General features: G+C 40.4%; 3 protein-coding genes and 4 long non-coding RNA genes across 9 annotated transcripts, besides 1 other annotated feature; 4 read left to right on the top strand and 3 right to left on the bottom strand.

The window, feature by feature from the left end:
* Positions 1 to 91: 91 nt before the first annotated feature.
* lncRNA:CR45543 (long non-coding RNA:CR45543) lies at positions 92 to 477 on the bottom strand. Its single transcript, NR_123847.1, has one exon. It is a non-coding gene; the product is annotated as a long non-coding RNA:CR45543 (long non-coding RNA).
* Positions 478 to 4,939: 4,462 nt separating this feature from the next.
* On the top strand, positions 4,940 to 5,466 carry lncRNA:CR45542 (long non-coding RNA:CR45542). Its single transcript, NR_123846.1, has one exon. It is a non-coding gene; the product is annotated as a long non-coding RNA:CR45542 (long non-coding RNA).
* A 279-nt stretch (positions 5,467 to 5,745) lies between these two features.
* On the bottom strand, positions 5,746 to 9,884 carry Hex-A (Hexokinase A). Of its 3 annotated transcripts, none has more exons than NM_080109.4 (1): positions 7,158 to 9,669. In NM_080109.4, exon 1 carries the CDS (start codon positions 9,338 to 9,340, stop codon positions 7,715 to 7,717), a length of 1,626 nt encoding a protein of 541 aa, NP_524848.1. In that variant the 5' UTR covers positions 9,341 to 9,669; the 3' UTR covers positions 7,158 to 7,714. The 3 variants fall into 2 exon arrangements, with proteins under 3 accessions (NP_001259384.1, NP_524848.1, NP_727350.1); NM_001272455.2 differs by having other exon boundaries at positions 5,746 to 9,884.
* Positions 9,885 to 10,983: 1,099 nt separating this feature from the next.
* Positions 10,984 to 11,382, bottom strand: lncRNA:CR45541 (long non-coding RNA:CR45541). The gene has a single exon (NR_123845.1). It is a non-coding gene; the product is annotated as a long non-coding RNA:CR45541 (long non-coding RNA).
* Positions 11,383 to 13,641: 2,259 nt separating this feature from the next.
* Positions 13,642 to 14,066, top strand: lncRNA:CR45540 (long non-coding RNA:CR45540). The gene has a single exon (NR_123844.1). It is a non-coding gene; the product is annotated as a long non-coding RNA:CR45540 (long non-coding RNA).
* Positions 14,067 to 15,571: 1,505 nt separating this feature from the next.
* LPCAT (Lysophosphatidylcholine acyltransferase) lies at positions 15,572 to 24,022 on the top strand. The gene is made up of 8 exons (NM_001042800.3): positions 15,572 to 16,077; positions 20,513 to 20,658; positions 20,727 to 21,212; positions 21,290 to 21,427; positions 21,704 to 21,980; positions 22,054 to 22,155; positions 22,233 to 22,374; positions 22,442 to 24,022. Exons 1-8 carry the CDS (start codon positions 15,877 to 15,879, stop codon positions 22,549 to 22,551), a joined length of 1,602 nt encoding a protein of 533 aa, NP_001036265.1. The 5' UTR covers positions 15,572 to 15,876; the 3' UTR covers positions 22,552 to 24,022.
* On the top strand, positions 19,312 to 20,433 carry CG42395 (uncharacterized protein). The gene is given in 2 exon segments (NM_001144710.3): positions 19,312 to 19,439; positions 19,711 to 20,433. Coding segments are annotated over 2 exon segments (540 nt in total). The 5' UTR covers positions 19,312 to 19,425; the 3' UTR covers positions 20,237 to 20,433.
* Positions 19,447 to 19,713: a mobile genetic element.
* Positions 24,023 to 24,104: the final 82 nt, after the last annotated feature.

The raw sequence follows: 24,104 nt of genomic DNA, 5'->3' as shown, positions 1-24,104 counted from the left end.
TGACTATATTCCTGCGCCTTATCACTAAGCTTTCCAAGAAATATAGATATACGATCCGTAACGTATGTTTCGAAACCGCAGCAAATTTCTAGGGTTCCGTTTTCGGGAGGGGGTTCCAATGTTGAAACGGCTCGGATTCGGGGTGTAGGGTGCTTGGGCCGTATGAGAAATGCAGAAACGTGATCTATTCCATGTTGTCTCACTGGCATTCTCTGCGGTTATCAGCCGAGCTGTGTGTGTTCCATTTGCACCCAAGTTGGCCAGTTGTTGTTTACGTTTGCCGCTATTGGTGGTGTGTTATTTGTGTGTTTTTTGTTTTGCTCCGATTTGTTTTTTTGCCAGCAGCTCTCGGATTCTCGTTGTTATTGTTTATAGCGACCCAGAAAGGTGTTTAATTTATACCCCACACGTCCATCTCCACCCACATTTCGCACACGATCGATCCCACTGAATGGCGATTTATTGGCTTCGAATTCCCGTTCTTCTATAAACAACAATTAATGTTAATAATCAATACTTCATTTTGCATTTAAGCTTAATGATCCATGGGTTTTGACAACGGGTTACCGGATCAAGCTTTTCATAATCGTTCGAATAAGTTAAACGATCATTATAATGTGTAATAAGATTCTTAAGCATCATTGTCTAACTTTACCAGCGATTATATACATAAATAGCAATTCCCCCTCCATTATTTTCGCTTCAATCATCTGCGTTCTTTCAACGCTGCCTCTCCATTTGCCACATCATCAATTCCTTTCATTAATAGATCATTTCGCTGACCAAACAAATTCGAAAGAACTGCTAACCAAAGTCTCGTGCTTCTCCGTCTGCCAATTGACTCAAGTGTCTGGATCAAATAAATTTGTATGCCCAGCAAGTTCCTCAACAGACAGTCGTCCATTAATTGAGACGAGAATACACGTAGTACCGAAGTAGCCGTAGTATCCGTAATAGTAGCCACATCTATAGCATACCCGTAATGCTCGCCAAAGTCAGTTTCTGGCGGTTTGTTCCGCCGAGAGAGGCGCTCAATTGGTTTGCATTTGGGCTCGTTTAGCGATTAGAGACAGACCGAGTCGAGTCGTCGCACTTTCATTCAATCATTCACTTACATCATCAATTGAATGGCCCTGACCATCGTAGGTTCTCGCCGGAGGCAACTGTACCGGTTTTGGCCTTGGCCACTACGACGTTTCTTTTTCCATAGACTTGACCGCCGCTTCGTGGACCCTTGAAATCCGGATGCGGTCAGCTGTTCTAATTAAGAATCCCAAGACAGCTTCAACTCAGCAAATTGGTTTTTTTCTAAACAAAATAAAAACACTTTTTTGCACTATCAATTTCAAGGCTTAAGCAAAAATTTCCCAATTAATATTTATTGTTTGGCATAAGGCGAGTTTGGGATCGGTTAGCAGTGTTTACGTAACCTGAGAAAAGCGTAATAATATTGTTGAGACTATTTCGAAAACCTTCTTTAGGTAGACCAAGTGTTTTTTGTAGATTAGCTCGAATGACTTTTATTATAGTTTATGAAAATTGCCTGTTTTTGTTTGCGGTTGGTGGGGTCTGAAATGAATGCACATTACTTGGGTTCTGTTGTGCACGATTTCTGACTTTAATCATCATTGCTCCATTATTATTAATTATTATTGTCGCTCAGTTATTTTACGGCTTTCGAGTAATTCAAAAGTGACTGTGTGACAATCCTGTGATGGATGATCTGCTTTCCCATATAATCTTCATCTTAATTACACGTATTATATCACTCAATTAATTTCATCTTATTGTCGCTGCCTTTTTTGTTGTGCTTGTTGTTTTAATTACTCACTTTTTCTGGCCTTTTTTTTAGTGATAATCAGTTGTATTTTCAGTTAAATTGAAATGTAATTAAAGCAAATCATCAGCAGATTAATTGTCTAAAGTTCCCAGCAAGGCACACGAACACCGATGATCGCAGACACCGGCATACAAAAGTATTCACCAGCTGAAAAAAAAAAGAGCCAGAGCAATTAGGCAAACAAAATTATTTTAATGGCGCGGAAAACAAAAGAGTTATAAACTAATAACCCCAATTATCCGCTAAATACAACGGCAATAAAACAAGATCGCCAAAGGAAATGACGGCAACCATCCATGGATTATTGTTGATTGTGGTCTTTGAATGTCGAACCCAATGGTGAATTTACTTAAAAAGTTGTATTAGTTACCTTTTTTTGCTGAATTAAATTAAATTATCTACTATACTCTCGGAACCAAAGTTGATAGAACTATATGTTAAATTTTGTCAAATCTTATAGGTTAAAGGTGTTGGTATAAACTCTTCTCTATTTTGACTTTTCAATTACCTCATATCAAGCGATATGATTTTATATCTGGGCAATTGTTAAATACTGCAATTGTCAAGTCAAAGCTACTGATTGCGGAATCAAAGGTTTTATCACGATGCCAAACGATAAGATTTGATATCAGAGATATGGCTCATTTATAGGAAAGGGAAGAGAATGTCAAAGAATGTCAAACCAGAAATAAAACTGATTTGTGTCTTTGTTTTTTCACTTTTCCAAGTCGCATAGCTTTTCCATAGCTCTATAAGTTTAAACAACAATACATCAGCTTTAAATTGGCCAGGGGGAATTTAGTTTTCCGGGAAAACTGACCACCCCTTTTCACCCTCCAAACTTTCGCATCGATTGTGCTCTTTCCTGTCATTTGATGTTGCTCCTATGATTATAGATGAATATTGCATGTTTCTAAACTGGTTTAAGTTTGCATTCGATATCCGCAAGTGAAAGCTTCATTCACAAATCACGAACGAAGGCAAGTATGGGATACATATTTGCACAGCATTTGAAAATATTTAACATTTGGATAATCATTAAGCTTTACTTATAATTAGTTTAAAAGTGTGACCATGCTAAGTATTTAATGTCGTTTTTTAATTCAAGACTCAAGGTCACACTGCTCCCTTTCTGTCGCAAGATAATATAGTAATATAATTAAATATATTTTAGATCATTTGTTGCATTCAAGCCACAAAACTTTACAACAGCATTGTATTTTCCTGTAGATTGTGAAAAAATAATACAACAATGTCAGAAAAGACAAAAAAAAAAAACATACGTAGAACATTGCGAGTAGAAAATATTGAACATGTTTACATAGGCAAGACGCAATTGTTGTTGCTTGGCACTCACATGATTGTTGCCTTTTTTTCGCCATTCGCTTTTGCATTTCCATTTCACACTTTCGAAAATTGCATTTTGCTGTCGTTTGAAATGCTTTTTAGCATTTGCATAACAACAAAACCAGCACTCAAAGGTGCGAGCGGAGCAGCGAATGTGGGAAAGAGCCAGCGATTGTTACAGATCAAGTGAGCAAATTTGCCAGACGCCAAATTCAGCAACGTTTCTCTATTTCTTTTTTATTATTGCGTATTTTGTTTTCGATGCTGGGAAACTATGTATTTTATCAACAAAATATGCTCAATATACATATACATAGTGCCTGGCGTACCGAAAATACTAAGCATATTTTCTAAAATTGCCGCGAAATTAACGCTAAAATGTGCGACAACAACAAAAAGCTGTCAGAGCTCTTAAAAAAATAAATGTTGAAAAGAATTTTGTTGTCTCGCCAATCGTCCAATGATAAATCTTTTTCAACTGACGTACAAGTGGGCTGCTACTTTGCGCTGGGGCGTGGTCAACGCCCACCTGATTCGTGGACTCGGTGACGTATACGCGATATTTTAATAAATTATTTAACTTCTGTGCTGTATGATTTTCTTTGAGAGAAAATACACTCGGGGTGAAAGATCTGAAAAGTAGAAGGTATATTTCCATAGATATTGAAATAATTGATAAATATAAAAAAAATTGAAAGGATGGGAGGCAACAAAAATCCAAAGTAAGAATGTTGCGCATACGCAACGTTGTCCAGAAACGCAACTTTTTTTTATTGAGAATACTTTGCGCATTAACTTTCCATGACACGGAGTAGGATTAATGTTTAAAGCCATGAAGTACTAACAACCAATACATTGCTGTTAAGATATCAAATTGCGCATACGCAGCGTTGTTCGTATGAAGTTTCTGAAGTTTCTTTTGCTGCAGTCGCAATAAAGTGAAACTAAAACTAAAAATATTGCTGAGTTGGGGAGTGTCGTCAATCGGCGTTTCCAGAAAAGTCAAAACCTTATCACTGACAATGCACTGCGATTGCATCGAGAGTGCGTAAGCTGCTGATTAGCTGCAAGTGGCAGCTAAGGCAGATAAGACTAGCTGTGTGGCATTCAGATGGTTCAGAAATGCCACAATCAAGGGCATCAGGTGTTAAGTGGGGCCAAGTGGGGTTGCAGGGTTAGGGCGATTGCAATGCGATTTGAAGTGCACTCGTAACTGAAAAGCTATTAATATAACGGGTGAACAATGATTTTTTACTTCGACTAAGATAAACGGTTGTTAACTTAATAGCTGTCCCTTAAAAAGGTGTAGCCATAAAAATGAACAGTCAATCCATTTGAGAAGCAAAATCATCAATCAAATTCCGTTTTGAATACTGCAAAATAAAATCTTTTTAATCATCCAGATTGACAGGGAAACAAGGTGCATAAAAGTATGCAATAATCCACTTACTGCATATGATTGCAAATGTTTCAACAATTTGTTGCAAATGAATATTGTTAAATATATTATATTTGTTGTGTAATCATCTCACTTTCGATCGGGTTAATACCCAAAGGGTAACTCCAAATTGGGATTCCCGATGCGGTCGACGAGTCGAAATCGCTGTCAGCATTTTAAAAGTGGAAATTTGCATTCAAGATATTTAAATTGGGTTTGTGCCGCAGTAAAACGTGATCGCCACTTGGCTGAGATTGCACTGTATCGCCATCTCGTTTCGCCTCTCGCTGTTTCACGAGAATCGTTTTCATTTCAAATTCTATAAACAACTTTCGCGGAACTCGAGCTCTGTGAGGTTTTATAATAGAAAAAATAAGCCCCCTTTTTGCCCCCTTCCAGCGCGAATCGATCGATGACTTTGGTGTTTATCGAACGCTCGCCTAACCGCCTCGCCGCCTCATCAGTCGTACCGCTCAACCCATTCCAGAACCGACCGCCCCCGCCACCAAATCCGTCGCCCCTTTATGCGATCAATGGCTCAATCAAGCCTTTTGTCTGCTGTGGATCGCAGCACTTGTAATTCAAATGCGTCAAACGAAAACCCGACTGCAAATGATTCAATTTAAAATGGACTACAAAAGCGGCGAAAAACTACGTAAGACTCAAGTGCAACGGCTGATTGCGGCACTGGAAATACCCTACAATTTAAGAGGGGATACGCACTATGTGCACTATTTTTAGCTCAAGTAATTCCTAGCAAAATACCCAAATATGTCATAATGCAATACAATACAAGAATATGAATGTTCTACTATATGAACATTATCCAAAAATATATATTATAACAAAAACACACACAGCTGAGCAAATAAATGGGAAATATTTTATGCACCGAATAAAACAAAACATCTGGCGAAATCGAAGTGCCCGCCTTTTGTGTAGGGCATTCAAGTAATATAAATAACAAAATTGAGCTAGCTAAGTGCTGACTGATTGTTATTGCCTCTGATGATATATAATTTTAGTCTGCAGCAACTATAGCAATAAAACGAGAATAAAGTTTTAAATAAATATATTGTACACCGTTATGTTAGGCCCAAAAGAACACGTATCACGTTTTGATTTGCTTCTCTGTTGTTTGGTTCAATCGTCTTTATTTTGCTTCACTGTTGACAAACATTCCATTTGTTTATATCATTTACTAAATTCATCTCATCTGCACTTTCAAGCCTTCGATTTGTGTTTGTTTGTTCTTAGCAATTTATGTTTGAATCGCCTTTTGATAACGAGAGTTTTTAATTGGTTTTCAATTTTCATTTTAACATGGGCTAAGTTTATATTACATTCTTCTTGTTTTTCGTTTTTTTCTTTCTTGAAAAATAGAAACACTGGTTCGCTGCTCCCGCCATTTATTATAACATATCTCTTAGGTTAGGCTCATTCTCCGCTTAGTATTAGACCAAAAAAATGTATCTTCGTTTTGCCTCAATTGCGAATTGTTTAAGTTTTTGTGTTGACTGAGCATGCCGGCCAGCAGCTGCAAAAATGATCAAATGATACCGAATCATATGGAAAACAGATCAAATCATACTGAAATCAATCTGGAAAAAACCTAATCACTTTGGAAAACCAATTAATTTGGGAGAAATAAGTAACAACTACTTGTGTATGAATTAAGAACAAATTTTATTTGCTTTCCATTTTGCTTATTTGCCTTTTAGCTTCTCGCATTCTCTTCGTTTGTTGTTCGTAAACAATAATTAAATATAATTAAGGGCTGCGTGGGTTGGGTTTTTTTTTTGGGGTGGGGGTATTATATTGGTTGTATTGCTGGCTTCTTCGACGACATTTAGAAACTAAGATAAGAACTAAACACTAAACTAGGTCAAATGTACAATTACATAAATAATAGCTCACAAAGTGCGTTTCTATATCAAAAGGAAAAAAAAAAACAGTTTATTTTTGTTTAGAGTTTACCTGCTTAAGTGTTAACAACAAACAAATTCACTAAACAAAGACAAGCAATACATTACAAAAAAAAAAATCAGTAATATAGTGGCTAAATATATCATATTTATATTTATATATATGTATGCAGTATTATCATATAACGCTTCGTAATAGGTTCTATATAAACATTTACAATTACAGAAAGGACACCGTAGCATTACCTAGTAATCCTCTCTCTCTTTCTCTCGCTCGCTCTCTCTCGCTCTCTTCCTTTCTATCCCTCTGTTTCTGTCTCTTCTCTAGCGGCTTGTTTTTTGTTGCTTTTTTCGTTTTCGTTTTTGCTTTAACAATGTGCGGTTTTACAGTTTCTCTTTCCGTTGTCCTGCAGGATATGCTAGAATGCTTGTAGCACAGTAGTATAACAGTTTCTTTTCTCACTTGCTCTTAAGTATCTCCGTTTTTTTAGGGGGGTTTCAGGGGTCTTTTGGGCAGGGAATTACCAAAAAAAATTTGTTGTTTCAATCGAAATCGAAAAGAAATTCGCTTCACAAATTGTACTATATATACGCAAACATATACATTATGTTTTTAGTGTGTGTATATTATGTTTTCTTGTAAAATATATATATATATAATAGCATAACAAATTTTCAACAAAAATCGAAAATCGATCCATAATCATTAAGCATAGTGTTTTTTCTTCTTCTTTGTTTTCTTTTACTAGGAGAGAAAGAGATAGAATGCCACAGATCTTCTGTCTCTTAGTGGGGGGGTTTCTGTTACGCTTGTGTTTGTAGTGAAAAACCTGGTTTTTGCCTAATTAAAATACTAAAGCCAAGTCGCGCCAACTCACAAATGCCCTACGTATGCACATATAAGTTTTTCGTGGGCTTTTCGATTACTTTTCGTCGTGGCAGCTTCATTTTTTCATATCGTTTGGCTATAGGGCTTTTGTGAGTTAGCGTGGCTCTACTGTAATTATTACGCATACGCCACCGTGGCCGTTTACTAGGTATTTCTCATTTGCTCTGCTGTTTTTGTGGTTGTGTGGGTGTGTTGCTGTATCTCTTAGGACTGCTCCAGCTGCTCCAGCGGCTCCTCCTCCTGGTTCCTGATCCAGCTCCAGCTCCCTATCCATCCTACTTCTTGCCATTGAGTATGTCTTCGCGACAGGCGACGGCCGCCACCAGGGCAGCTCCACGACCGGAACCGTCCTCGGACAGCATCAGATCGAAGGTGATGCCCGGCTTGATCAGCTGCGAGATCTTCTCGACCATCAGGTTATGGAACTTGGGATGGAAGCGGTACACACTGCCATCGACGCCCACCGTCACCGTTGGCTCGTCCATTTTGTTGATCAGCGTGGCAATGCCGGCGGACACCAGGTGGGCAGCCCGTTTCGAGACGCACTCGCAGATGTACCGCACATTGGCGCAGTCCCCGTCGGTGGCATTGGTCAGACCGAGCTCCTCCAGCACCAGGCGGCAATTGGTGAAGTTGCCTGGCTCGTCAGCTTCAATTTCGCTCACATACTTGGTGAAGAACAGTCCGCGGGTGTTTAGCACTTCGGAATCCTGTCCATTGAAGAGTATACCCGCCTGGGTCATCTTCACCAGCACCAGACGCACCAGCTCGCCCATATACATGCCCGATATCATCTTCTCGAACGTCTGCTTGCCCGGATTGATGCTGTGCACATCGATGTCCCGATCGAATTCGGTGCGCACAAAGTCCAGTGCGCCATTGTCGCCGAATGCGCCCCATTCCGTGTTGATCAGGACGTGCTTCTTGCGCGGATCCTCGGCGGCGAAGAGCTCCGCCTCCTCCACACGCTCCATATAGCAGGCATTTGCACCGGTGCCGACAATCAGACCGATCTTGCAGTTGTGATTCTTCCAGGCGCAGCTCATCAGCGTGCCAGTGGTGTCATTGAGTATGGCACACACATCGATCTGGACATCGCCGCGCCGTGCGATGGCATCCTTTAGCAACTGGACAACATCCTCGTTGACGACGCCAGCGCAGTTGAAGCCCTTGGTCCAGGTCTCCAGCAGGCCCTTGGTCAGACCCAATTGGCGCAGCGGGAACGAGAAGGTGAAACCGAGTGGCAAACGCTCCTTGTACACATTGTGCTCGGCCATAAAGTTGGACAGACATTCGGCGATGTGATCGAATAGCTGTGTACCCGATCCAATCATAATGTGCTGCGGTATGGCATAGATGCGGGACTCCATTTGAAAATCGTTGTTCTCCTGCAGATGGATGAGCAGCACCCGGAAGTTGGTGCCACCCAGATCCAAGGCCAAGAACTTGCCACGCTCATTGCCATTGGGCAGATCCTGCACATACGTTACGAAGCACTTGACATTCGCCTTGGGATGTGTATCCTTGGCCAGGCCGCGGCGCAGCTCGTGCAGGATGCGGTAGCACAGCTCCTGCACCTGTTCGTCCGTTAGAAGCAGCTGCTGACATAACTCGTGCACCATCTTACTTTTCTCTGCAGCGGATAAGAGTGCAATTTGCTGCGGGCTGTGAGTTGTAAGATTTGTGGTTGTGGCTGTTGCTGTGGTTGCATTTGTGGTCGCTGTCGCTGATTTTGTAGCTGCCGCCGTCGTTGTTGTAATTTTCTCTGTTGCACTCAGTGCCGCCCCCTGTGCCACGCCCACGCGGTCCGTTTCATCTAGCCCGCCACCGTTATTGTGACCATTCAGTTGGGCGCTATTTATGGACACGCTCTTCATCGCCCCGTTCAGCTCCCGATCCATTATTATGTTGGTGTTTTCCTGCTTGTTTTTTTTTTCCTTTTTTCTTTTTTGATTCTCTCTGCCTTTTTTCGGTTCTTTCTTGCTCTGGCTGTTTTTCTTCGATCTTATGCGCTTGCACTCACACGGCAAAAAAAAAACGTTTACAATTTTCGTATTCGATGTGCACACTCGCGTTGGCTTTTCTACTTGGGCATTTGCAGTGCAACCTTTTCGAGTTGGTTTCAATTTTGAGTCTTTGAGTGTCCACACACACGATTCTCGCTCTCGCCGTGTTTTATTTTCGTCCGCTGCACGCGTCCAAACGCTCGGAACGTTTTTTACGAAATTAAATTCACTCGCCGACTGGTGCTCACTTTTCGCTGTCGCTGCTGCTGCGCTGCCGGCGCCGACCGCGACTGCGAGCCGCGCTCACACTCTCACTCTCTCTCTCTCTCGCTCGCCGTGAAGGAACCTTGAAGGTCAAAAACTGAAAATCGGTTTTGGGGCGGCATGGTTGGAGATATGGCGTGTATATGTGCGACGCTGAGGGGTCCACAAATGGCATATTGATAGGGTGCGCGTGAGAGAGGGGGCGAGAGAGTGGCTATGAATGAGAATGAGTCAAACGCGTGTTTATGCGGAAACCCTTATGCGTCGCGTAAGCAATATCGTGATCACGCATTTGATAAACATTTTAATTTGTCATCTCAAATATAGTCAATATATTTCAGGCTTTTCTCTTCAAGGAAAAAAATTATTTTCTTAAGATGTTAATGGTTTAATTAATGTTAATGGTTAATGGTTTTGCATTTCTTTGACAAATTAAATTGGTCGCCTATTATCACTGTGTTAAATTTGTTTTGATATTAATTACGCTATTAACTAACTAATTTACAACATTTTTAAGAAATATCTCGTTCTTATCGTGCCATAAACGCGGAACTACAAGGGCCTGGCGGCGACGCTCTCTCTTTTTGCTTCCGCTTATGAGAGAGCCGCCTTTTGTCGTCGTCAGCAATTTGGCTGATATTGACACCCTACAAACTGTGGGGTGCAATGGAATTTCTGTGGCACAGAAATGTATTATATATTATATAAATATATAAGAAAAAACAGTTTTCTGATTTTGCAAACAAGTTATTAGAAAATATTCAGTATACGTTTATTACTCATACGCCACCTAGGCCCAATAAATTATCTCTTTTGTATTAAGCTCAAGCTAAACATGTAGACTGCCTTTATTATAAATTGTGTAAGGAAGAAGGTCAAAAGTAAGACCACAGGTACAGGTAAGCACCTGTACTATATTTACCATTGTGGGTCGCCAGTTAGTACGCAAAATTTTTTTATTTGATAGAGACACATGTATTTATATCCATTTAATGTCGGTAGCGCATTTAAAAGTAGCCAATAGGATTTTTCGTTGCTGCCTGCGTATTGGCTTCGTTCTTTGAACCCCCTGTTCGGCGCCGGGCCCCACCACCCGCTTTCCCACTCTCAGCGATCTCGCTCTCCCTCGGCATCGGTGTTAGTATAACAATGCCGTTTTAGATGAGAAAGAGCAAGGTTTACCCAGAAAAATGGGAGAGCAAGTTTGCGTAGCTGTTGACAGCTACCTTCCCCTCCCCAACTCCCCTACCATCATCGTCTCACCCGTTTTTACCGCTTCTTGGAATTCTCAAGTTCTAGCGACGCGTCAACATCCTCAAATACATATATCTTTGCATTTGTATGTATTTTTGTTCAGTGTCCGTGGGGCTCGTCTCCCCGCCCTGCCCTCTTTTGTGTGTGTACGTGCCGCCCAGTTTGAAGTTCCGCTCCCTCCTTCTCTCACTCTCTTCCCCTCTACTTCGCTCTTTCTGGCTCTCCATTCAATGGAATTTTGTTGTTTCATATTTTTGCAGCTAGATTTCATGTGCAATTTCCATTCGGTGCTGCGTTTTTGCATTGTTGTTTATGTCTTGTGATCTTTTTTGTTTTCCAGCATTTTTTCCAAAGAGGCTCGTCCGTAATTGCAACAACAACGAGTAGAGCGTTTCCAACTACAAGTGAGAGTGCATGTGAACATACAGGCTTACGAACGTATGTATGTCTGTATATCCATATGTTTGTAGGAATGTATGTGAGAGGGCATGTCTGCAAACGTGTGTGCTGGCATGTGGCCTCATAACTGTTATACAAGACCAGACACCAACAGTCGGGGGCCAGAAACTAGCACCTAGAAGTCAGCTGGCCATCAGTTTTCAAGAGAGCATTAAAAAGAGAAATCAACATGACTTTGAAATAATTGCCGAAAGATAAAACAAGAATTAAAAGATATATTTAATAGAGAATAATAAAAAATGATTAGTTCGCTAAGGCTTCTTCAACTAACCCCGTGTAACCACATTTTTTCACAGCGTTGCTAATTTCTCGGCCCTTGCTGTGCTCCTATTCCATTCACTCACACGCCCCCCGCCGGAAAGTGTTGGTACGAAATAGAAGAGGGCGAGAGTGCGATGACGTCTAGCTTAAAGCAGCTCCAACTACAACTCCCTCCGCCTCACGCTCTCTCCACTCTTCACTCTTCTTCTTTCACTTCCACTCCCACACATGCTGCTGCACGTGTCTTGCGAAATTATTTCGCCACAATAACAAAATCCATTAGTTGTTTACGGCAGTTTGGCGCAATAAAGCTCCAAAAATAAGATCCAAAAATCGCACAGTGCAAAGTGCATTAAAAATTCACAGACTTTTGACGATTTCAAAAAGTTATATTTTTAAAGAAAAGGGGGGAGCTTCTCTTTTTCACCGATGCGGGTGTGGGTGTGTGCTATCATAGGTGTGCTATGCATGTGTGTGGGTGTGTATTCTAGCTGGTGCGACAGAATTGATTAATTGTTTATCTGGCTCGCTTACACGTTCCGTTACTCAGGAACCAACAGACGTCAATAAATAAAAAATTGATACCACCACATGTGCAAATATTCAAAAACGAAGTGGTTAATACTCTTGAAGATCTTAAAGTATCCGTGCACTTCACAAAATTTGATTAGCTTAGGAATTATCATAGGTTATTTTTTTACAATGTTACAACTATTCATTTTTATTCAAATATACATTTTAGAGCCACAAATATTTCTGCATTTGAAGTGATCTACTTATATTAAATCATATAAATAGCTGAATATTTTTTAAAGAGTGTTTAATGCAATAAGTTTATAGGACCTTGCAAACAGTTTGCGAAATTCATGTTAATCGTTTTAAAGATACACTTGCAAATACAAATGTACATACATACGTATATAAAGTCCAATAGATTATAATGGCAAACGAGACAAGGAGTGGTTCTCGTAGTTGTTTCTTTTTCTTATCTACAGTTACGGAAATTGCTATAAGCGAACGTGAAAGAGGGTGGAGGTGATGGCAAGGGGAACGGGGATCAGTTTAAGGAGGCAGAAAAAGAGGCCAAGTCACTTGAGAGGGGGTCCAAAGAAAGGGGCGTGTCATTGAGTTGGTTCAAGTATAAGGGAAATACATATGTATATATACATATACATATATATATATATGGAACCTATGAGTCAGTTCATTATCGCCGAGATAATGAAAAGATCCTCTACATTTTGAAATAATAGAAATACATTCGGATTCGTCTGAAAAATCATACGTTTTACATTTGAACTGACAGTAATTCAAATCTGAATACATTATTGTACGGATGTAACAAATGTGTATGCAAATTGTTCACATTGAATAAAACTGGCGAAATTAGGTATGAATGATATCTGCCTACCTTACCACCACTTCTTGATAAATCCAAAGGAGTTGCATATTGGAAAAATTGACTCAGGGAATTTCCATTTACATTGTAGGTTTCGAATTTCATAAACGGGTTCTTTGAAGTAAAATCACCATGTCAACAGAACCAGATAAATACAAAAAATCAACTGGTTCCAGATGGGTTTTTATAACTTTTTGGGAGAAGTGGCTTAACCCGCCCAACCACGCCTTGCATTCCCATGATTTCGTCAGCCAATGTTGGGATTACAGAACTGTTATACGTGTCCTATCGCCAGGGTCTCCAGTGTCACCTTCAACTGTTATACTTGCGATGTCTGCTTTCGCTTGTAGCACACTTTCGAGAATCCAGTTTTGGGGGCTCGCCCCATAGCACACACACACTAAAAGCTCTCAGTGTGTGTGGGTGTGTGTATGTGTGTGTGTGTGTGTACGTATTTCTATGATTGTATTTGGGGGTTTGCCCGTGTGCGCTTGCTCATCGCCTCTGTGTTGTATATACAAAATAATCGATTTCTTACAACATTTTATCGTATGATATTAGCTTTTCATTTGTATTTCGACTGTGACGTCAATGATGATGACGTCGCCCGTTCGTTTGCTATCTCACTTTGGCTAAGGCATCTCGCTTGCACTTGATGGGGTCAATGCAGAAGGCAATGAAACCGCATGGAAAATTTGTGAAAATCGCCGGCCTTCGTTTTATAAACAAAAGTCATTAATTATAATACGTTTTTGGCAACTGTAAATAACTTCACGTGACGCTTGGCCAAAAGCCGGAAAATTCATTTGACAGAAAAACGGCGAAAAAAGAAACACATAAAGCGGGCAAATAGATAAAAACGAAATTAGCGGCAAAAAACTCATAAAAAAATGTTCAAAATTGTCACAGAAATATTTACTGTGAAAATATACAAAAAAAAATAAAGAAATAAACGCACATGTTATACGTTACAGTCAAATAAGTTTAGCATATAAATTATAAGGGATAAAGCACAAGCACTTAGAATAGTGAAATCTATTTTTATCATAATAACACTTTCGTTTTAGAAATAGTTTCTTGTTAGCTACTATTAAAATATATATGTACATATACATATATAAATAAATTATTCGCGGTATAATAAAAAGGAGAAAAACAAATAAACGCCACATGTGAGCAGACACATAACAGTATAATAAATAAAAACAATATAATGTCGAAGTATAAAATATAAGAACTAAAAAAATACAATCAAAACCATGGGAATTATGTTAAAAATAGCAAAACAAGGTCAAACTGAAACTTAAACTAAAACAAAAAACACATAAAATATCCTCATTTTCAAATTTTGATATAGTTTCCTTTATAAACGAGTCTCATTGATAACGAATATGCTAATGAATAGGAAATATTGGTATTGTGTGGCATTTGTTAATGCATATATATTATTTAAGTCAATACATGGTTGAGTAATTTGGCTGAACAAAAATCGCAGTACTTAAAAATATAGAATTCCAGTGGCAGTCATTAAAAATCGCGTTTTTGGCCTTGGAAGCGGTTGGCTGATTATGCGGTGGGCGTCGAAAAAAGGGGGGCTTGGTCAACCAGAAGTAGTTCCACCATAAGTACGTATGTAGATACCACTGCCATGTGTATGAATCCCCCTAATCAGGAACTCCTTTCGCTTTCGTGCAGAATGGAGTCGCGTTGGGCAAGGTCACGGGGTAAAGGGCGGCGAATAAACTTCGTCAAGGTCACCGACGTATAACAGTTAATGCCGCCCCGCTGCCTTCGAAAAAAAAAAACGAATTGCAGGTGATCATCGCAGTAGCGAATAAACCCGTTTTATCTCGAAAAACTAACCATCCGACGCAACGGAATAAAACTGGTTGGATTGGTCGGCGTTTCTCAACCGTTGATAAAGCTACATACATATGTATATTGCCTAGACATATGTATGTATGTTTGCCAACTAACTAGGTGTCTTGCCTTGGAAACGTTTTCGATTAAGATCGTAAAGTTTTGGGACAAAACCAAACACGTTTCAGACACATGAGATGACTGGGCCGTGAACCGTGGGTCTGCTGCCAGCGATTTAGATTAGGATTAGGCCCGTGCCATAAAACTAATCGATGGCGCGATGCTGTGTCTGCGAAGCACGTAAAGCGGTCAAACGGTCAAACGTTTTAAAGGGGAACGAACTATGTTTTTCAAATTCAAATTTTACGCGCGCACACTTCAAGAGCGCTGCCAGATCTTTGGAAAATGTATATACGAAATATTGTTAGTTGAATAAGAGCAACAAAACTAAAAGTACTAATACTTAACATAAATTAAGTATCTAAATTAAGTAACTAACACGCAGTATAGGTTGCCAGATCTTCGGAAATTAAAGTGGGTATTTCCTAAGGTATTTTTTTTTTGGTATCTATCGCCCGACCACGCAGTGCTGCACAACGCTGCTGCGAAAGTGTTGCGAAACTGCGCACTAAAGAGTTTGCAAAACGTATTTTGTTGTTGTGTCGCTCACCAGCGAATCCAATAACTATACTATGCGATCTGAGTTTGCGGTATAAAATACAAAAAAAATTGCCACTCATAAACGGTGGACGAAAAACGGCAAAAGGCAGCGCTTTAAAGCCAGTGAAGTCGTGGACAGTGAGGAGATAACACTGATTGTTGTTATTATTTAAATATTTTTTTACATATTTTTTAACCGCTGTGCGGGAGTGCGTGGTGTGATAGCAAAGTGAGAGAAAGAAGTGTGCAAGAAGAAAAGGAGTAACTGGGGGCAATGACAACGTCGACAATTAAGCCAACGGGCGGCGATGAAGTTCCGCCGGCGGGGGTGGTGGGCAATGTCGCTGATGTGGGAGTGGCCGCCAGTTTGACGAAACGGGACTCCGAGGAGGATACGTGGGCATCCAAGGGGTACAACTACATCAATCCGTTTGTCCATCGCATCGAAATCGACAGTCACATAGAGGTGGCCAAGGTGAGTCCCCCTTCCTCCCATTTCATTCCATTCTCTTCTTATCCCACGCCCCTGTTTCACCCGCTTCCCGCTAGCCATCTCGCTCTGTCATTCATGCAAATCGGGCACATGTGCGTGCGATCTCCAGGCGCGCATCCAAAGGGGGGCTTATGATCTGAGCTCTTCCTTCTTAAAATACATACATTTGTATATGCGAAATACCCGTTAACCTGCATTTCAAATTTAAATTAAATTTCATCCCTTTGCCAGCCTTCTACACACCCGCCCCTGTCGATCTCCACTGGAGAGTGAGAGAGAGAGCGGGAGGAGGTTGAAGGAGCCCAAAGAACTTTCTTTCGTCCCATCTCTCTTCTTCGCATTGCACTTGACATGCATTTGCCGTTACATTTTGGTCAATGTTCTTGTTATTGCTTGTATTGTTTTTGTTATACTCTTTGCTTCTTTTCTACCGCCTCTTCCTTCTGATTTTTTTTATCTGTCTCTGCCGACGGCTCTGCCTACGTCAGCGTTTTCTTTTTTCGCTAGCGGCAGCGAGAATCGTATGATTTTCTTGTTCTCTTTGTTGTTGGTAGGCCAACAACTTAGAGGGGCTTGTTGTTGTGCATTTTGTTGCTATTGCTGCTATTGCTAATGCTGCTGCGACGCCGGTTCTTATGGCTCGTGTGCCGTTATTGTTGTTATACATAGTTGTTGTATAAAGCGAAAAATAAAATGTACCTATAGATACACTGATCTAAACAACTGGCTTAAATCTACATAAATCTTTATATTAATAAAACTGGAGGTACTTGTTGTGCGTTGTGTTCGTTCGTTTCCTAATGTCGATGACCCCACGATTTTATCAGGCCAAAAATGTTATCATTTACATACGATAAACTTAATAATAAAATCATATATTTGTAGGGTGTCTTGTGTAGCATATTTTCTTAAATAAGCACCCAATTTTACCCTGTCCATTGCAATTTGTAACATTTATTTATAGAAATGAATACCAAGCAGTCAATACTATTGGCAAGCTTGAACAAATTTCCTTTGCGAAATCAAAAAAAAAAATTTATTATTCGTATACTACTAAGAATCATTGTGGTCAGTAAAATAATGTTTTGGCTAATTTTTGCTAACTATATTTGTTATGCCATAAGTCTCTCGGGTTTCAAGTTCCATACCTACATTCATATACACACTTACCACCCTGAGAATTGCTCAAAAGCAAAAAGAATATCAGCCCACCAGCTAACGCGACACTTTATCACGAACTTCCATTGCAATGTCAGGTGTTTTACTGCCCCATAATCGGACAATCAGCGAAACGGTTCGAGTTTCTCACACGTGGGCTAATGGGAGAATTTGCCATGTTAAGTATCCTATAATATATCCATGCCCCATCCCATAATTTCCTATATTTTGGTACATATGTATGTACTTGGCACTAATTGCTTCGAGTAAACAATAATAAACAAAACAATAATAAACAAAAGCAAATACAAGTGTTCTGCATAATTGGTATAATTTCGTTTAATCGTTGCACACAGAACAAAATTCATGATATCAATAATGTTATATTAAAGAAGTAATGGTTAGAAACTATCTACATAGGTTAAACTATATATTACACTATATAAGATATTTAATCTAGAAATAGCTTTACTTTACCATTCTCTATGCCAATCATAAATAATAAATCATTTCCCATATCATTTTGACACCTGTAGACGTAATTAAAAGTCAAACATCCACATTTTCTATCGCCTATGATTAATTGTTTGGCTGATTCACGGTGAATATGGCGTGTTTCCAATGACTTGAAGCGATTGCTTAAGGGATTAAAAGGATTTTCCTTCTATGAATGAATTCGTACATTTTCATAGTTTATTTGAAAAAGGAGAAGTTAGACCTAGTTTTAAAGTTCCTATTAACCCGTATATTGGAATCACGCGAGGTAAACAAATACTATATAAACGAAACGATCCCTCAGTGACGCACCCGAGTTGCGCTATCGCTGAGTCAAGTTTCAAAGTCTTGAATAATAAATGATAATTGTTGCAAAAGCAGAAACAAAATTGATAACTGCAGTATTTAGTATATATATAGTCTATGTAGGTATAGTAACACACGGTCTGAGATCAACTATTGAGCCATTGACCCACTAAAATAATATATGAATAAATATAAAGCTCGATAGTTGGTTGGAAATCAGTGTGGTGAGGGGGGGGGGGGGGAAGGTGCGTGGGGTTCCCCATTGCGTGCAGAAAACAAAAAACCCGTTTCGCTTTCATTTCGCTTTCAACCAAAGTTCAAGGCACTTTAAAATGACCCTGACATTGTTGTTACTTCCCATCAAGTTGGCATGCAGTTCATTTGGCTATATGCTAACCAACATTCGGATAATTGGATTCTTAATGATTAACTAGAAAATGTTTACTTCCAAAGCAATATATATATACAAATGCTTTATATGCGTTTGGAGTATTTTTGTGTATAGCTACTATTTATCTGCACTTAGCTGTAATTGTCATCATTAGTTTTTTTATAAATTGAGATTAAAATGTGAATCTTTTTGGAGTGCCGAAAAGCACAACATTCGACTCTGATCCCAAAAGAATAATGTGGATTAGAGGCGATAATAGCCTCCAAGACTTCGAAACATAACCTGCCTGAGACATTGTTTGGTCTTCCGGGCTATTTCCGTGCGATTTCTTGAAAGCGATTTTTATCAAGAGCGCCGAATCGAGGAGGCAAAGTTCAGTGCGTTAACCGGCGGGCCTCCACTCGACTGATAAGTCTGCCATATATCAATAATGCCAGCGATTAGCTTCTGGCTATTGGCCGTTTGGCAAATGTAAATATGGGGCATACATATTGTTGTTTGCCGATCCATTGATTTGTGGGGTCTATATTAATAGGCGTCTGCTTGCATAAATTAATTTGCACATTTTCGCCATGTGATTGGCCTTGAATGCGATAAGCGATACGTGTATATTTGCTGTACTGTACTTATCGTACTCCAATCAATTGTGAATGTAGCCCAAATGGTTAAGGATAGTAATATATATATATATATATATATATATACATTATATCTGCTAAGTACTATAATATGTTAAGATCTAAAGATCTACATATATGTTAGTTCTTTGTTTCAAATGTCATCGAAATGAGTAGTCGATGTTTTCAACTGAAAATCATTTAAAATCGATTGCACTTAACAACGATGTTTTTGCAGCTCTAGCTAATATATAGTGATTCGCTCATATAGAAGTTCTACTGTCCACCTATTCGTATGTACATTTTTGGCATTACGTCAAAATTATTGTGGCAAGAGTTGGCGAGATAATCACACAATTTTCAATGGCCGAAACGCTGTACTATTTTAGCCGCCGTTTACAGAAGTTAATATTCTAATACAATTTCACGTGTCTCTTTTATTTTTGATCTGTCCTTTAGCTTGGTTCAACAGCGACTGACTGCCGCGCTCTCTGCAGAGTGGCGAGTCGATTAGTCGATAAGTTTCTCGATAATATTTGTATGTTAAGGATGGGTGTATGAGTGTATAAGCTTATGACTAGATTGGCTATGTATAATTAGGTATGTATGACTAAGAGTAAAGGAAGAGGGTAGAAGGAGCAGCCTACTACACTATCTCATCCTACGCAATCCATCCAGTCAGATTGTCATTGCGTCGGCGAACGCCGTCTTGGAGAGCATCGGACTGGAGAATTGGAAAATTCCAGTGGATGATTCCATCGTGTCACTGCCTCCTTCGGCGCAATCGTATGTGCATTCGCATAGCTCACTGTACTGCCTCGCCGGATGTCACTACCATTTTATGCGGCTAGCCGGGATCGGCGGCGCATCGGCCATTTTTATGAGTGCCTACTGCAAGTATGTGCTGCGGGACATCGAGAGCATCAGGGAGCAACTGGACTCGCAGGCATTCGCCGATGTGGCCAATCGCATCCACTTTCTGCACTCCTTTGCCCTGATGGCCATGCCCCTGGCCCATTATCCATTCCTTACAGGCACGCTGATGATCACCGGGACCCTCGCCTTCAGCGGCTCCATGTACTATCGCGCCCTAACGGGTGAGAAATGGATGCAGCCGTATGCCACAATGGGAGGATTCTGCCTGATGGCCGCCTGGCTATCGTTGGTGCTGTAGAAGTCACCTTGTCCATATGGATCTCATTCCACTTACTTTGCTGGCATTAGCATATAGTAAATATAGTCAGTCCTAAAAGTGAAGTCTAGCCGGGCTGGGCAGCCGATGGAAGACACTTTTAAGATATATGTATATTGCTATGATCTGTTTTGCCCAATCTAAATCAAATAAACAATAAACAATAGACGACAGTACCCAAACTAAGAGGTCTTTACTTTTTTCATTTATCCAGTTTCAAATGTATGCCTCCAAATTCCGATTAATTGCATTTTCCAGATCTATGTGCTGACAGTTCTGCTTCTGCCCATCCGTGTGGTGGGCTGCGTCCTCTCCCTAATCTCCGCGTGGATGTTCGCCTGCATTGGACTCTACGGTATGACCCTGGATGATCTCAAAGCGAAACCCCTCACCGGCTGGCGGAAGTGAGCAAATATGGCATTCAATTGCAAGCCACTGGCTAATTATCATAATTACTCTTCACACCTTTCAGACAAATGCAATACATGACGGCCTGTGGGATGCGCATGGTGTACACCTTCGGATCGTTCCACTATGTGACCATGAAGGGTCGAGCGGCAACGGCGAAGGAGGCACCCATTCTAGTGGTGGCACCGCACTCCTCCTACGTGGACTCCATCCTGGTCGTGGCCAGTGGCCCGCCCTCGATAGTGGCCAAGCGGGAGACGGCGGACATACCGTTGCTCGGAAAGATCATTAACTATGCCCAGCCCATCTATGTGCAGCGCGAGGATCCCAATTCGCGCCAGAACACCATACGTGACATTGTCGACCGTGCCCGATCCACAGACGACTGGCCACAGGTGGTCATCTTCGCCGAGGGCACCTGCACCAATCGCACGGCTCTGATTAAGTTCAAACCGGGCGCATTCTATCCGGGTGTGCCCGTCCAGCCGGTGCTTCTCAAGTATCCGAATAAATATGACACTTTCACATGGACCTGGGATGGACCTGGAGTGTGAGTAACTAAACAGGGGCAATCAACTGGATTTCAGGCTAAATACTAATGTTATTCGAATTTCGTGCTTAATTTAGATTACGCCTTCTCTGGCTGACGATGACGCAGTTCTATAACCGCTGCGAGATCGAATATCTGCCTGTGTACACACCATCGGAGGACGAGGTGGCCGATGCCAATCTGTATGCCAACAATGTGCGCGAGGTGATGGCCAAGTAAGTGGGGCAATAGCCCATTGAATGGCCGGAAATGGAATGTGGAAATTGGAAATTGTGCAAAAACATAATTTGTACAAATGAAATGGGCCATTTCCTTAGCCATTCCTACTATTTATAGTATTCAAAATTCTAGTTTATACTCTATATCAACGCATTTAGTTCGGTTGAGAGGTAAACAAATGTTGTTGCCTAGAATAAGTTCTAAAGGCGCTTAATTGCTTTCAAGATAGCGAGTTCGATCGAATATATCTACTAAGTATGCAACTTTTCTAGGGCCTTGGGTGTGCCCACCTCGGATTATTCGTTTGAGGATGTGATTGTGATGAGTCGTGCCCGCGACATGAAGATTCCCTTCCCTGGCGACATCGTGGAAATCGAGCGGACCATCGAGAAGCTGGGCCTGAACGAGAGTCAACGTGATGCGGAGCTGTGCAAGGGCTTCCTTCGGTTGTCCAACACGGATAGGTTGGACATCATCACGTTCGGTGAGCTGCTCCAGGTGGATCTAAAGAACACGGATCTGCACAAACTGTTTGCCCTGCTCGATCACGTAAGCTTATGGATGGAATATCTCTTGTGCTGTCTCTTTCAAATTGGTCTATTATCTATTTCACTCATTTTAGCGACGATCGGGCACAGTGAGTTTAAAGAGCTTCCTGCTTTGCTCCCTCTTCTGCAAACTGAAGAATTCGGATCTTTTGACCTTCCTGCGTGCCCTCATCCATGTAATATAATATATATATATATATATGCCGTACAATACTGTGCATTGATTTTAATTAATTTATTTTCAATTCAATAGCTCTACAGCGAATCCAGTCAGCAAATAGACAGGGAAAGCTTTGTGCGATTGATGAGACACGCTGGCGGCAAGCTGAATGAACAAAAGGCCCAGGCGCTCTTCTATGCTCTGGATACCGACAACCTGGGCTACGTCTCCTTCGGTGGGTATTTCATTTCATCATTGAGCCTAAATCCAAATGAATCTAATCGATCTAAATGAAACAACAGATTCCTTTGTCGAGCTTACGGAGAAGCAGAAATCGAGCTATAAATTCCTCTATCACAAATCGGAGCACATACGGCGACCGAAGGCAGTCGTCACAACGGCCGAGAACTGAAGATCTGGGGCACGTTTTTGCGTGTTCACAGGAAATGGAGTCAAGCTGGAGGACGTGGAGTTGTAACCAAGAGAAATACCCAACCTAAGCAGAATGTTCAACTGTCGAGTGTTTATTTTTAATATTTATTTATATCGTGTACGCGTGTCCTGGCACCCCTCTATATATATATATATATATTTTAATTATATTATATATTGTAATTAATATAATTTCTATTATTATTATTACCATAGTTTCATGTGAACAAATGCTCACAGCACATAGATCCGGATCTGATTGCGCCCAGCTATGTTATTATTTATACTCGGACTCCAAACGCAAGTCATTTCATCTTTGTGATTCTTATTATACACAACTATGTTATATATACACAACAAAAACTTAGAGGATATATAAACATGTATGTATCTCATTTAGAGGCAGGCAAATCAAACATCTAGCCCATGAATCTTTCCTATTTCCACGGCCAAAAAGAGAAACCACAAAGAATTGTATGGCAAGCCCTAGGTATAAGAAATAGCAAAAGATCCAACCAACGAAGCTCTCCTTCGATCCCACTCACCAAACACCACCAAGACCAAAACAGAACAATGGAACTGCGATCGCAACCGATCATAAACACCACTAACCAAGTAAAACTGAACCACCACTGAAGCACACGAAAAGAAAAACTATTGTTAAACCAGCTGTATTCGATAATTGATCAAATTTCTCGATATAAACACGATAATAGAGAACAGCGCAGGTAATTGCTTTGTAAAATGACCTAAACTCAACTAAACTCACTTGCAACCTTTTAACAAATTGATTGTATTTGCTTAAACTATTTAACAGGACGATTGTAATACTTTCAAATATCTTCTTTATTTTAATATTGCTGAATTTGAATTTAAGGATCTCCGATCTGTTGTTGTTAGTCCTCACAACCTCAGATCTATGGTTCCTCAAAGCAAATGGTATGCCATTTGTTTATCGAACATTTCTTGTGCATTTGTAACCCACACAGATGGCTAACTTAACTAGACTTCAGACCAGCACCTGGCACGGGAGAGCAGAGATCTAAACGACAGAGCACAGCCTGTACTTAAGTCAAGCCATCTTGGGCACACCCCAACCTCTCACACAGTCTGTTCTAAATATGTTATAAATTGCAACAAAAAAATAACAATAATAATAAGTAACACACACACACACACTGAGAAGCACCTGTAATTGCGTAATTGTAAAGAATATGTGCAATAGGAAAAGTGCTCTTTCGAAATGTTTGTGGTTTCGAGATGGCAGACAGGAGATGTTTGTCTGTAGTTTTTACATTTTGAAAGAAACTAACCCTAAGCTAAACGATCTAATTTATGTGCTATTGTAATAGATATTATTAGCGTCCTAAGCCAGCACCGAGAGCAAATCCAAATCGGCCGAGAAATCTGCTCAAAAAAAAATATATATATATATATGTGTGTACGATTTTAAATCCAGTCGGCTTATCTATTTGATGATGGTTTCGAAGGGGTTTGATGGGCGTTTTTCCGAAAACGCCCCCGCGCTTCATT

The sequence above is a fragment of the Drosophila melanogaster genome, chromosome X, assembly GCF_000001215.4.
Source record: "Drosophila melanogaster chromosome X".
Taxonomy (NCBI): Eukaryota; Metazoa; Arthropoda; class Insecta; order Diptera; family Drosophilidae; genus Drosophila; species Drosophila melanogaster.
The sequence above is the reverse complement of the archived record's forward strand: the minus strand, read 5'-3'. Positions and strand labels throughout refer to the sequence as shown.

Bases quoted from the DNA above. Each gene is read 5' to 3' on its own strand.
- LPCAT (NM_001042800.3), top strand. From the start codon at position 15,877: ATGACAACGTCGACAATTAAGCCAACGGGCGGCGATGAAGTTCCGCCG. The intron at 21,213-21,289 runs GTGAGTAACTAA...TGCTTAATTTAG, and splicing joins ACCTGGGATGGACCTGGAGT to ATTACGCCTTCTCTGGCTGA. The intron at 22,156-22,232 runs GTAATATAATAT...TCAATTCAATAG, and splicing joins TCCTGCGTGCCCTCATCCAT to CTCTACAGCGAATCCAGTCA.
- Hex-A (NM_080109.4), bottom strand. From the start codon at position 9,340: ATGGATCGGGAGCTGAACGGGGCGATGAAGAGCGTGTCCATAAATAGC.